At 37.7% G+C, this 13,377-nt stretch overlaps 1 protein-coding gene across 25 annotated transcripts in view; it reads right to left on the bottom strand.

Moving 5' to 3' along the window:
* The window catches only part of DLG2 (discs large MAGUK scaffold protein 2), a 1,027,713-nt gene that overhangs the window by 516,106 nt on the left and 498,230 nt on the right, over positions 1-13,377 (bottom strand). The window contains exon 1 of one of the 25 annotated variants that reach the window (XM_052812337.1): positions 7,343-7,693. The exons of 23 other annotated variants lie outside the window; for them this stretch is intronic. In XM_052812337.1, the coding sequence (XP_052668297.1) occupies positions 7,343-7,420 (78 nt within the window). In that variant the 5' untranslated portion in view covers positions 7,421-7,693. Of the gene's footprint in view, positions 1-7,342; positions 7,694-13,377 lie in introns of those variants that run through there. One more of the 25 variants, XM_052812339.1, reaches the window with a different exon arrangement.

Genomic DNA, 13,377 nt, shown 5'->3' with positions numbered 1-13,377 from the left:
TAATCCCCAAACCATACTTGCACATCGTATAAGCCATTTTCATAATATACTTGAACACTGCATAAAAATGCAAAGAAATAAAACAATTCTAATAAAATAATGAGCACCTTATGAATTAAATATTATATTCACAATGCTACACACTGGGATTTAACAGAATATGATATACAATGTAGACCAAGTGTGGAAAATCCAACTAAATTTACAAATACAGTAGATATATTACTTTTTCTATTTAAAAAAAAAAAGAAAACAAACCAAGGGGGAAATGATAAATTATGTATTGAATGAAAACAGGAGAAAAAATGAGAAAATTTTTTTTCTTTAAAAAAACAAGGTAGCTTGTAGCCAATGATAATAAACCCACTTATTCATTAGAAGCAGGTCCAAACCGATTCCATTTGAGTCACAGCATGAGCACTCAGACTAGCAATTAATGCAACCATCGGTGTGGCAGTTGTTTTCTGAATGTCTTCCTGTGTCTTGGTTTTGTTTTCGAGCAAACAAGATGAAATTTACCCAGAAAATTTACTTAACCTGTTTCTAAGATGATCACAACACTGGCTAAATCAGTCAAAGGAAAAACTGTTTTAAGTGACATGCTGTAGACACCTATGGATCACGAATTAAACACCTTGTTGTACCTGACAAGCAAATACATAGAGCAGCGTGTGTGCCAGAATGACAACGCGTGGGGGAAAGAGGAGAGGCATCATCAATGTATGGCAGCCAGCTAGGATTAATTTAGAGTCCTCTTAGATTAAATTGACATGAAAGAGAGAAGATATGCTGTTCTTTACAAAGAGATCACCCATAGCTGATTAACAGATATTTCGTTAATGAACAAAAGCTAATTTAAACAGGAGTAGCCCTTATTGCTCATTAATTGCTACAGGTAGGTGCTGGGCCTGTGCAGATGGAATGGGCAAGAAAAACAAGAGCAAAATCCCTCACAGATGGAAAAAAAGAAAAAGATTACTTTGAAATAAAGGATTGGAAAGGATTGCCTTGAGTAGTTTACTGTTGATCAGTATCTTATTTTAAAACATCACTCTTGCATTTTTGCAAGATTAGTTGAATTTATTTATTATTATTATTATGGTGATTTTGAGGTGGAAGTGAGTTATAAGCATAATAAATCTCTACTTAAGCAGCTTATCCCTACTGTTATATATTAATCTTGGTGCATATGGGATTATAACCAACCGCAAATAAAAAAAAGGAAGGGAGGGAAGACTTGAGTAGCTATATGTTTATGTATTAAATCACAATATAAGAAAATGTCTTAGGATTCCAGCTGTGCTAAAGCAAAAGGCACAACAAGCTCTAGATACCGGAAAACTCGTGTATTTTTCTCCACACAGTTATGTGTTAAAAGATAAGATCTCTCCATAAAACTGTAAAATTGAGCACTTACAAAGTCCATTTGAAAAGATTTCTCCAGGGGTCTGAGATAGCTCTGGTATCTGTTCGAACAGGTAGTTCTACAAATAAGTGACGCGCTTTTGTCATTCCATTGAATCTGTTCAACGTGGGCCCTCCTTTGCCTGAATACAAGGAAAACTATCCATCCGCCCTTACAGCGTGTGGCAGCTACATGAGATGTCCCTTAGCAAAGCAGTCATTTCACCTTTAGCCAAGGCAATAACTAAGCCTGCAAGTTTTATCACTTCGTTGCAACCCCAGTGGGCTGGAAATAATTTGGTAAGCTCTGGTTTGAAAGAGGGTACTTGTTAAGAAATCTAAGGTATACATGCAAATATTGAAGCAAAGAGTTTATCTTGTTTGGAATTAAATATATATCTAAAAATAACTTAGGGAAAAATGTGTTTATCTGGTATTATGTTTTGATTTCTTAATCACATAGTTTCTATTCTATGTTGTGAGTAATTACTGTTTCAAGTGAACTTCTTATCTCTTTCAAATTAGATTGCTGGGCAGCTACTTGTAAACAAAAATGAAACAAGCATACATAGCCTAGAACAGCCTGCTCTGCAATTAACTACATTAAAATACAGATATGAGAACGATCTGGATATCAAGTGTCATCCTGACATGAAGAGTTAATTGTTGCTATTGCCAGGACACTGTCAGAAAAATGATTAAATATGCCTCCATTTACAGACAATTTTTTTGTTACACATCCCAGTTTTGTTAACTTCTTAAGGCAATGTTTCCCGTCTTTTGCAAATATTTCATTGTAGGCTGCCAGCCTACCAATGATACTCGATTTACCTAAAACAACTCTAAACACAAGCACATAGAATGAAAAGCCATCTGCTGGACTATGTTCTACTTCTCTAGTCTGCACTACATTACATTTAAAACTACTCATTTAAATTGATACTGTTCAGTTTGTGAATGTCACTTATGGGTAATCTTTATTTTTATTTACAACTGATAGTCCAGAAACTGCATGGTTTTTTGTATCATTATACATACACCTATTTTTAAAGGTTAAATTGCTTCTGGCTTGAATTAAATTAATTAAATTTAAATAAATGAGTTAAACTGGAATGATAAACTAAACCTTCTGGGGTAAAACTTATGTATTTTCAAATGCAGGATATCAGTTCTTAGAACTGATAACACCATAAGAGCACTTTGATATCTAAAAGATAGAAAGAGAATTCTAACAGTATAATTCAGTAAAATGATGGTGAAAGTGAACTCATTTAACCACTTTACATGGGTCCTGTTGTTTTGCTCCCAAAAATGATGCACAAGGAAAAACCTCCTTTTAAAGTGATTGTGGCCTTCAGATGTAAAAACTCAACAACATAACTAATTCTAACAGCGTTTAAAATTTGGGTCTTATGGTTGAAACATGTTCCACTTCTGAACAAGCAGAAGAAACAGTATTCAACTTCCCAATTGAAATTAAATGATAGGGTGACTTTGGCAAGTCTTTCCTCACTTTTGATATTGAACCTTCAAACCCAAATTCTATCAATATAGTGAAGCATTATCAGAAGCTTTTTCACACTGCTTTAGCTCACCCTCTCAGATCGACATGATTAATTGCTCAGTTACTTTTCTGTACCTCTTCCAATCATTTAGAGTACTTATTTTTATAGCATAACCACATGCAGTTAACATCTCTTGATTTCTGCTTGATTGTGGTTTAATGAGAAAAATTCAAGACATCAATCTTTGCCTTAAGTTATTCTAGTTCTGATGTTCAAATGATCACATTTACTCTCATAACAATAATCTTTTCGTGTGACAAACTCAAAGCATTTTAATAACTTTAATAAAACAGGTAAAAGCAGAGCTGCCTTGAAAGCAGTTCAGTTGTTTTCAGGCAATCCTAGTGGCAAGCATTCCCTCTACACTAAATATCTAGCTACTTGAGGGCAAGAGTAACACTAGCAATCAAGCCAAGACAACCAGATTGAGACAGAATTTGTAGATTACAACCGCAATATATGATGCCAGAAAAAGTTTATGATCCAGCCTAATAAAAACAATAAAGTATAAGGAACTTTGACATGCCTGAGTTTTCCATGGCAGAATAAGAACATTAAGAGCCATTAATAGGCATTATCCCATTTTACTTAGAGATAAGAAGTTTTAGCCAGGACTGGTTGGAAAAAAAGAGTTCAATTTTCCAAAGTTTTAAGGTTTTTCAAAATATTTTGTTCCATTTCTGAATTAAAATAAGGCTTTTCTATATATCATAAAAATATGACTCAAATAAAAAAATGCTGATGCACACTACTTAACTTGAAAGAACCATTATCATCATGGTTGGGACACCTAAGGCTGCCATTCATTCAGTTCCTCCCAGCTATCTTCTCTACTCTCCAGATAAAATTTTAACAGTAAGACTTCATGTCTGGGTTTTAGAAGCCTAATATGTACCAAGAAGTCCTTAAGTTAAGTGCAGGAGTCAATGAGACAGTGCCCTAGCACAGAGTATGGCTCATCTGACCACAGCCTCCAAGGAAATGTTAGGCTGGAGGGGAAGCAAGAACTGGAAATGCAGGTCAGGAGCAGCACTGCTGGCACTCAACAGCAGGTACTGGTTTGAGAGAGAAGAAAACGAGCCCAGGAGATGCCACAGGTTCTAGTGAGGACAGGTCCACCTCCTCCCTTTGGTCTCCCAACTCTTTGCCACTTATTAGCACCCTTTACCCTTTCCCTTTGCCTTCACCAAGCCCCCAAAACAGGTTCTCCAGCACAGGGCAAGTTCTGGCTTCTGAGACCTCCCAGGCCTTGGGCTGCAATTCTGCAGGGCTCACAGTATCAAGAACCATGTCCCACTCATTTTGGGGTGATCTGTACAGCAGCTTTCCCAGAGCAGGGACTGCCATATTCAGGTATGGGAGACGAGGAGCTGGGAGGTATAGGGAGATGGGAGGTACGGGGAGGTGGGAACTTCAGCTTAGAAAAAGATGGAGACCTCTGGAGATGCTGGGGGCCAAGCACTTGAGAGCCCACCCACACCTCCACAAGCAGACACCCACATGCAAGTAGGGAGCACACACACCCAGGAGCACCACACCGTCACATTAATGCCGCCTTAACTCTTTCCGCAAAGGACTGCCCCAATCATCCTCCTTTCTCTTGCCTTTGTGTGCACCCCCCGGCACTGCATTCTCTATTTTGCACCCTGGAAACTTTGCTTCCCTAAACAGTCACCCAGGAGATCAAGGTTCACATCCTTTCTCTGCACAATTCAGGCCCAAAGTTCTGACATTTTAAGGAACTGCACTGTCAGGTTGTGCCTGTGTGTGTGTGCGCACACAGGAGTCCATGCTATCACCCTCTCTGTCATGTCCCCCCTCTATTTTCTTCCTGGTCCTAAGGAAACAAACAGGCTCATACAAATTTTCTCTTTCTTAGAAATACTCCTTAAAAAAATTCTTGACTTATACTTGTCCAAAGAAGCTAAGCATAATCGAAAAATCTGTTATGGAACCGTACTCTTCTGATCCCCACTATCCAGATTTTAACTGCAAGAAACTCTTTTTGCACACATAAGCTATTAGAAATTATTGCTGTATGTTATTACCTCCAAAAGCACATTAAGAAAACAATGTTTAATTCAAATCACGCACACAGAGAAAAAGATAATTATTCTTCCAGAAAAAAATACGTAAGGTAAAACTGCATAATAATTTGATTATTCAACCATTATACAAAAAAAAGACAAAACCAAAACAAGCCATGCAGTTAAATGTTATTTTTAATTTACTTTTTGATAGACCTGCTTTCATATCTGTGTTCTGTTACAAAGGTATTGTACTGAAGATGTCAGTGTTGATCAGCTTCCAATCATCAATAGCACTTATTGAAATAGCATCTTGCTAGGAATGGGATTTTCTGCCTTTGCTGGAGTACACCAACACCATTGATTTATGGAAAAAAATTAATAAATTAAATAATAAAAAGTGAGCCCTGACTGTGGAATAAAGCTCCAAGAAAGAAATTTTATTTTTGATATAAGGCAATAAGTAAACATTTTACAAGATATTTTCTTGTATACTTATTGTCTTCTGGCAAAAATAAAATTCTCTTGCACATATGCTAATAGCATGCTCAAGAAATGTTCAAAAAAAGTGTTTTTCTAAAAATTATGAGGTATGGTTTCAAAGCTTGAATAGCATGGACCTCAGTTGTCTTGATTATTTTGAAAGTCCTATAGAGCCTAATAAGTAGCATTATAATAGATTTATACAGAAATATTTCAAATACCATAAGACAAAAAAGAAAGAGAGCCAAAATTTTTAAAGCATTACTTTAGTCTATGTTACAAGACTCAATAGAGAAGAATATATTTTCTTAGTGAATACTCTAGTACTGTTTTATGAAATTTTTCAAGGTTATTGGAATAATCTATACACATACATGCTTTAAACAACCCATACTAAATCTGTTTTTAAAGCTGCTGAGTGAACCCCACTGTGTCAGGAGTGGAATGTGTCCACTCATCCTGCCTCTGTCATCTTGGAGGAAGCCTGAAAGAAAACGTTCCTCTGGAGGGAGCCCCTCAGGACTAACGAAGATCCAGTCTGCAACTTTTTTTCCTCCCATAGCAACACACAAACAGCAGGAGAGTTTATATGATGCTTTCTTTGTTGAAATATGATTAACGACAAAGAAAGTTTGACAGTCCCATGTATATCTATCTGCATTTCTATTTTCCCTTATTTTCCACTATTATTTGGATAACTTCCCAATGGCTTGGACGTTTAAAATTTCAAAATTACCACACAGCACCTTTTTAACTACTGGGAATAGTTTGCAGAAAAAGCAAATCTCTGCCCACTCTCCCCTCCCCAACCATAAACATAATGGTTTTTTTGCTAATAATTTTCTCTAGGTGAAGAGCTTTTCAGTTACAGAGGAATACAGGCAATGGATAATTACTTAGTGGATTGGTGGCTGTATTACATAGCATGACATATCAAAGAAATAATAAAGCAACCCATTTATAAATTCTTTGACTACATCAAAGACAGCAAGGAAAAGAGGAAGCCATCATTACCAGACTAACGAGGTAACTTTATAATATTACATTGAAGTTTTTTCCCCCAATCTAATGCCGAGTTTATACAAGAGGAATTAGTCCCATTTTGAAAATGGTTTCTGTGTTAATTTAGACAAAACTAGAATGCAGGTCTACTAACTAAATGCTTTCTATAATTAGAACAAAGGGCAACTGCCTTGATATCCCCCAATTATCATTACTGCAAATTCTAAAAGAATTTAAGTTTTCCTCATGGAGAAAGAAGGCAGAAGAATCTTGCATACAAAGACTTCCAGAAAACAGCTGGTTAAACATAGCTAAATTTTATGAGAAGAAAAATATTGAAAGATAGTACTGACCGTTTTTACATACCTATATCTTTTTTAAATAAAAGGCATCCATGCTGCAGCACAGTTTCAACAAGTATCATGAAACAAATTTCCCAAACACTATAAATGCTTAACATGTTATTACATTCTCATTGGTCCCACACTAGAAAAAATATACAAGCAGCAAACAATCAACGGTTGTTTAAGAGCCTAATATTGTACTAGTAAAAATAATGCAGCACAGCAACAAGTTCACTGGAGTGCTCCCTTAACACACAACATGCCAGATGTACAGCTGTTTATCTTGAAAAAAAAAAAAAAACAAAAAAAAACCAACCCAACACAGGACATAAAGACTTTTGAAAGGATCTTCTCCCCGGTACTGAATAACATGCAAAGTATTCAAGGATTCTTGCGTGAAATCATGAATAGCAATAGGTCGTTTTTCAGGGTATTAAAAGCTAACCAGACACACAACAGGATGCCAGCAGGCAGCTTGCATGAGACATAAGGCTTTATATTCCCACTAGGAACATACCTTCTCTGTTTTTGCTTTCCTGGTGTTATGCACAAACCTGCGTCCCAGCTTCTTGGCATACCAGATAGAGGCAAACATTGTAGTGATGAAGATTTCAGTCTGAATATGCAGCACACAAAAAAATACCAAACAACTTCCCCCACAACTGAGATACAAATCTAATGCTGGTTAAGGTCTCTCAACTATGCTGTTGCTTTGTCAGGTCCTCTCATGCTGCCTTCTGAAAAAAAACAAAAAACCACCACCCAGTGTGGCCAGTCTGCAGGTGTATTTACATACTGCCAGCAGGAAGTCCAGGGTGAGGCATCTTTGCATCCAGCTCACATCCAGTCTGCTAAATGCCTGTCTGCAGTTCTTTAGCACTGTCACCACAAACTACATATGTGTCAGTATGAAAGGAAGCTGCAGTAAACTACTGTAGCAGACAGCTCACCTCCTCTTCTCCTGTTCTGAAATTTAACTCCTTGGTTCTCTTCGATTTGCCAGCATGCAACAGAAGCAGCAGCAGTTCAAATATGAGATACACAGCACTGCAGGAAAGGAAAGGGGTACAGAAGTGCCAAAAATAGAAATGTATATTAACTGTTAAGGTGAAGGAACAGGTGTTTTACATGTTTCAGTGCAATTAAGATATGAAAGGAAAATGGATTTTACTTTGTTCTACCGGTTTGGGATCTATTCAGAGATATTTTTGTTACCTAGTTTCAGTTTGCAACAGAAAGACATCATAGCTGTTCAGTTCACTTGCTGATGTCATACATGCTTTGCTGAAGAATTTAAGACTCACTCAAGGACTTCTGTTTTCCTTTGATAATGGCTCCATGAAATAAAAACCTGACATATTTCCTTTCAAATTAATCTTTAACTTCTGCCCTACCTAAGCTTGCCTTTTTCTTTTCCTTTAATTGCAAGTTATTTTACAGTAGGAGTTGAGAAGTGCTTATTATGAATTCTGATTTTTGCAGTGAAACAGCAATGTAGTATTTTCCTCTCGTCACATACTTCAGCTTTAACCCCTGCACCCCTCTTCAGTTATAACCTCTAAACAATAAGCAGAAACATACCCTTTTGGCTCCAGACATATGACTAACCAGATGTTCCTCCCGCCAGAGGCAGTATCAAAGCTGTAAACTTACAGGGTTTATAGCTATGTATTGTATTTTGTAGGACTTTGTATTATAGGACAAATCCTGACCCTTGCCTTCCCACCTACAATTGTGGAGATGCCAACGTGCGGGAGAACCACTGCTGTCTTGTGTGCAGGATCGCATTTGGGATGCACACATCCAAGAATAATTTCTGCTTTGCTATTCTGTGGTATAGAGCAAATCAAAATTAACAGATGCACGGCAAAGGAAATACAGTCATAGCAATCTAGTATAGGGCTCTTGGAGCCAAGGAAACACTTTTTTTGCCCTAGGATTTTCAGAGAATGACTGAAACTAGTTTCTCCAGGGTGCATGAATTCAAAAGGGAAAATATTCGACTCCCACTTAAAACTTACACAGGACATCCAAGTTACTGGAGCTGGATGGTATTGTCCAAGCTTTGAGCCTGAAGGCATATACTGCTCAATTCTGTTAAGATTATAAAGAGTTCAAAGAATTCCTTCAACATATTTTAAAATGGTAAGTTGGTTAAATAAATTGAAATTCCTAGATAGTGACTTTTTTGTCAAGGAAACTCCAAGGTATATGTTTGGGTTTTGCTCGACATCTAAAACCTTCGGACAAAATATTTGGTAACTGGTAATAGTTCTGGGAAGAGAATAGTTTCTAATTACTTCCAATCCAGACATTTAGTTAATCCTGGCAGTCAGAAAGTTATAAGACCACAAGACAGAGTAAAATCATGTCTCATCTGGAGTACAATTAATACAGAACATCTATTTGTCCATAACAACATTCCAATTCTCTGAACTACAGGCTGATAGTAAGATGGATTCTCCAAGGTGCGAAAACCTTTATTACGCCACATAGCAGACTCACACCACTCTCCACATTTGTGGGATGACAGAGTGCCCTATAATGGAGGGAAGGGAGGAGAAGGAAGAAAGATGGCCTGAAAAACTTAGGAAGAAATCAGAGATCTTGTTTCTAGCTGGGATGTCACCGTAAGGAAACATGGTTGGGAAAAAAAAAATGCAGAAAAGGAGAAGCGACACCATTACGCAGCTTAACCAACACTATAAATGTTAAAGTAAGAAGAACAGGAAATAAAATATGTATTATATGCATAAACAGTAGAACACCTCTCCCACTCTGCACCCATGTTTTTATGAAGAGAATAAGTATAATTTGAAATCATTGCACTACAACCGAAAAAGGGTACATTCTCTCAACCAACTATTTATATAGTCTTATGTATATTCAGCTGCTGAGAAAATCGAAGGAAACACTCATTAAACAATAAAACCTCCTTTTTATGACTTCTATCATCAACATTAGCAGCTTTACTGAACTATTTATTCAGAAAAAATAGGGAGCAATAAAAAGCCACAATTCATACCACTTAAAGGAAAAAAAATAGAATACATTGTTCATTTAAGGAATAATGGCAAAGCAATAGGGAGGTAATTTTCTCCACCCACTGAAAATGTTAGATCAGGAAGAATAAATCTCGCCAAATACCTAATCCTGATTCTAATCAGAAATGCATTTTAACTATTTGCATGCATTTGCAGATCTATCTAAACACTACACTATAGCAATGGCCAGACTACAAGCCATTTTCTTACAGCTCCATCATGCAGTAGTCTGCCATACATTGTCAATAGCAGGTTTATTAGGTCTGTACTGGTACCCGGGGATTTTATGATTATTAATATTTTACTGTAACCATAATGAAGCCTGCATTTTACAGAAGTGCTACAAGCCGAGCTGCTTTAGAAGAAGAATTGGAGCTCCCAGCTGCTGTCTGCTCACAGGAGTAATATGTACTTTAGCTTGCTCACTGAAGTGCTACATTACAAGGGCAGAGAGATGCATGCAATTGAGCAGCAATATTATCACAGACAGGAGATAATCAGTTCAGAGCAAATTTTACAAGGGGTTCCTTGCTGCGAATGAGTGGGTGGTTTTCAGTAAACCAAACCACATCTATACTATACATTAAATTGCATTCTTGTGCCTCTATGAGAATTGGTCTTACCACAGGTGGACACATGGTCATAAGCATAAAGCAACTACGGTGTTGAATCCTATTATTTTTATGACATGGCTCCCCAACATTGCAAGCAACAGCAATTGATGCTCAGTACCGAAACAGATGGTCATTTCAAACACCTTGCCAACTGTTTGTACGCACTGAGTATCACCGGTATTTCTGATGGTCAGCCTCCTCTTTCAATTTTAACATTGCTGTTTTACTTAAGCAGCACATGGGAAGAAGTGCAGCTTAGCTTTAGACAGGGTATTAATCTTCTCTTGTTAAGGGATAACTCCTCACAGCGCACACGTGGGGTGTCAAACTCCCCCTCACACACCTGTGGTGAAGATAGATGTTAGCTGTAGATTCTGTTTCTCTCCTACCTCTATCTGAATATATACACACTGTAGTCATAAAATGTGATGACAGGGCCATTTAAAATACAAATACAGTTCAGTCATAAATAATGCCTTTCTTGTAAGAATAGGAAGACAGATGAAAAGATTAGTCATTCAGGGTTTGCAGAACTCTGTTTCCAGTGAAACGGACAGGAGACAGAACAAGTTAAAAGTGAAATACCAAAGATTTAAAACAATCACTTTGCTTCAAGGTTTATATGTTAACACTTGGCACAGCTGTGGATACGGGAACAGAGCTGGTCATGTGAAACTAAGGTAGCTAGCTTTTTTTTTTAGTTCTAGGCAACAACAGATATTGATTTGGCTGACTGTACAAGCAATCATTTCCCATCCCCAACACAACTAATTATCTTACACAGCTATGTGATGCCAAGACATATTATTTAATGACCAGAATACTAGGAAAGGCAGGAACCTTAATGCCTGCTATTCCATCCAGAAGATCTAAATTTTAGGCATTCAGACCTTACAGTACTTAAAATAGAAAGTCCCGAGGTTTTGTATGGACCTGTTTTTTCATTCTTTGCTATAAACAGAGGCAAATGGACAAATGTTCCTCCTCCTATTGCAACAGGCAGTATTCTTATAGCAAACCCACAGCCGCTCTTACAAAAGGGGTAGTTACCCCTGTCGGCACCACCAAAACCCATTCTGACTTCTCTTTTGGCCAGGGCAGAACCCACTCTGTTGTAGTTACAATACAGATTAAAGATTATCATAGAATAGAAGCATAGAATTATTTAGGTTGGAAAAGAGCCTTAAGATCATCAAGTCCAACTGTTAACCTAACACCGCCATGTCCACCACTAAAACATGTCCCTAAGCACCACATCTACATGTCTTTTCAATACCTCCAGGGGTGGTGACTCAACCACTTCCCTGGGCAGTCTGTTCCAATGCTTGACAACGCTTTCAGTGAAGAAATTTTTCCTAATATCCAAACTAAACCTCCCCTGGAGCAACTTGAGGCCGTTTCTTCTTGCCCTATTGCTTGTTACTTAGAAGAGACCGACCCCCACCTCGCTACAACCCCCTTTCAGGTAGTTGTAGAGAGCAATAAGGTCTCCCCTCAGCCTCCTTTTCTCCAGGCTGAACAGCCCCAGTTCCCTCAGCCGCTCCTCATAAGACTTGTGCTCTAGACCCTTCACCAGCTTCGTTGCCCTTCTCTGGACATGCTGCAGCACCTCAATGTCTTTCTTGTAGTGAGGAGCCCAAAACTGAACACAGTATTCCAGGTACAGTCTCACCAGTACCGAGTACATAAGTTTCTACTGGTGACATTTTCTACCACTTATGATGTTTCATAACAGATTTTTTTTTCATAATAAAAATTTTAAAATTCTGTCACTTAGGCCTGAATTTTAAAGATGAGTAAACCTGGGTTGTTTAAAAGCTAAATGCTTCCTTGGAGCATCTAAGTCAATGACTGGAATAGAGCGTAGTAATTCTGAGCACAGTCACATATCCTGACAAAGAAATGTTGCAGAGAAGGGAAAGGGGGGGGGGGGGGGGAAGCAGCAGCAGAAGATGAAGGAAGATGGGATAGAAATGGAAAAAGAAGTGAAAATGAAATGCTGTATATTAAGGATGGCAGAAGTTCATGCTCTTCTCTTCCAATTTAAATTTTTCTACTCCCTTAATATTTCTTGTGCCAAATCTTTTCTCTTTAGAAATTATGCTTTCAGAAACTCAGCTGTGACATTACAAGTTTGCCCCAGGTCTAATTTCCCCTTAAAACACAAGATACTGCATGCAGACATGCCCTCTTTCAGCTTTTCTGATGTATGGCAGAACTGTCTTACAGCAGAGGGCATGAAGAATTTCATACACAATGTCACAGGACTCCAGAGCAGTAAAGAAATAAAATGCAAGCATTTCCTCCCATGGACCTCCTTTAAGTGTGAGGCCCCCAAAATTGTGTACTTGCCCTCTGCCATGCAATTATCACTTCTATTTTTCTACTCTTCTATTATTTGATGTGGTAGATGGCACTCAACCCACCACGTGTGGCACAACAGGTCAAGAGAAGAGAGATGAAGTGGTGTGCTACATAACTGCAGGAAATAGAGCTTTAACTGTGGAAGCACAAGAAATAGTAACGCAATAAGTCCTATGCTAAACACTGAGACTCAGCACATCCCTGCACACAGGGATGTATTCTAGCACTTTATAATATAATGGCATAAGACAATGTTTTCAAATTAGGCAGTTCTTTTTACTCTTTTATTTGTTAAGCCTTGGAATAGAGACAAACCTAATTATGGTACTTAATTTTGATTTTACAAATTGATTTTCCACTCTAGTTTCTGCTGGTGCATAGTAAACTCTAGTGAGTCACACAAGTAATATAACAACAATTAGCAGCATTAAAAATAAATAAAAACTTGAGAAATGCCACTTTATTCTTGTCTTTGTCCCTAGTTCAGCACAAATTTGCTTCCTGCTTCACCTTTCTGATAGGCATTAAGT

Source organism: Harpia harpyja, chromosome 17, assembly GCF_026419915.1.
Source record: "Harpia harpyja isolate bHarHar1 chromosome 17, bHarHar1 primary haplotype, whole genome shotgun sequence".
Lineage (NCBI taxonomy): Eukaryota > Metazoa > Chordata > Aves > Accipitriformes > Accipitridae > Harpia > Harpia harpyja.
This window is presented reverse-complemented; position numbering and strand designations above follow the sequence as displayed.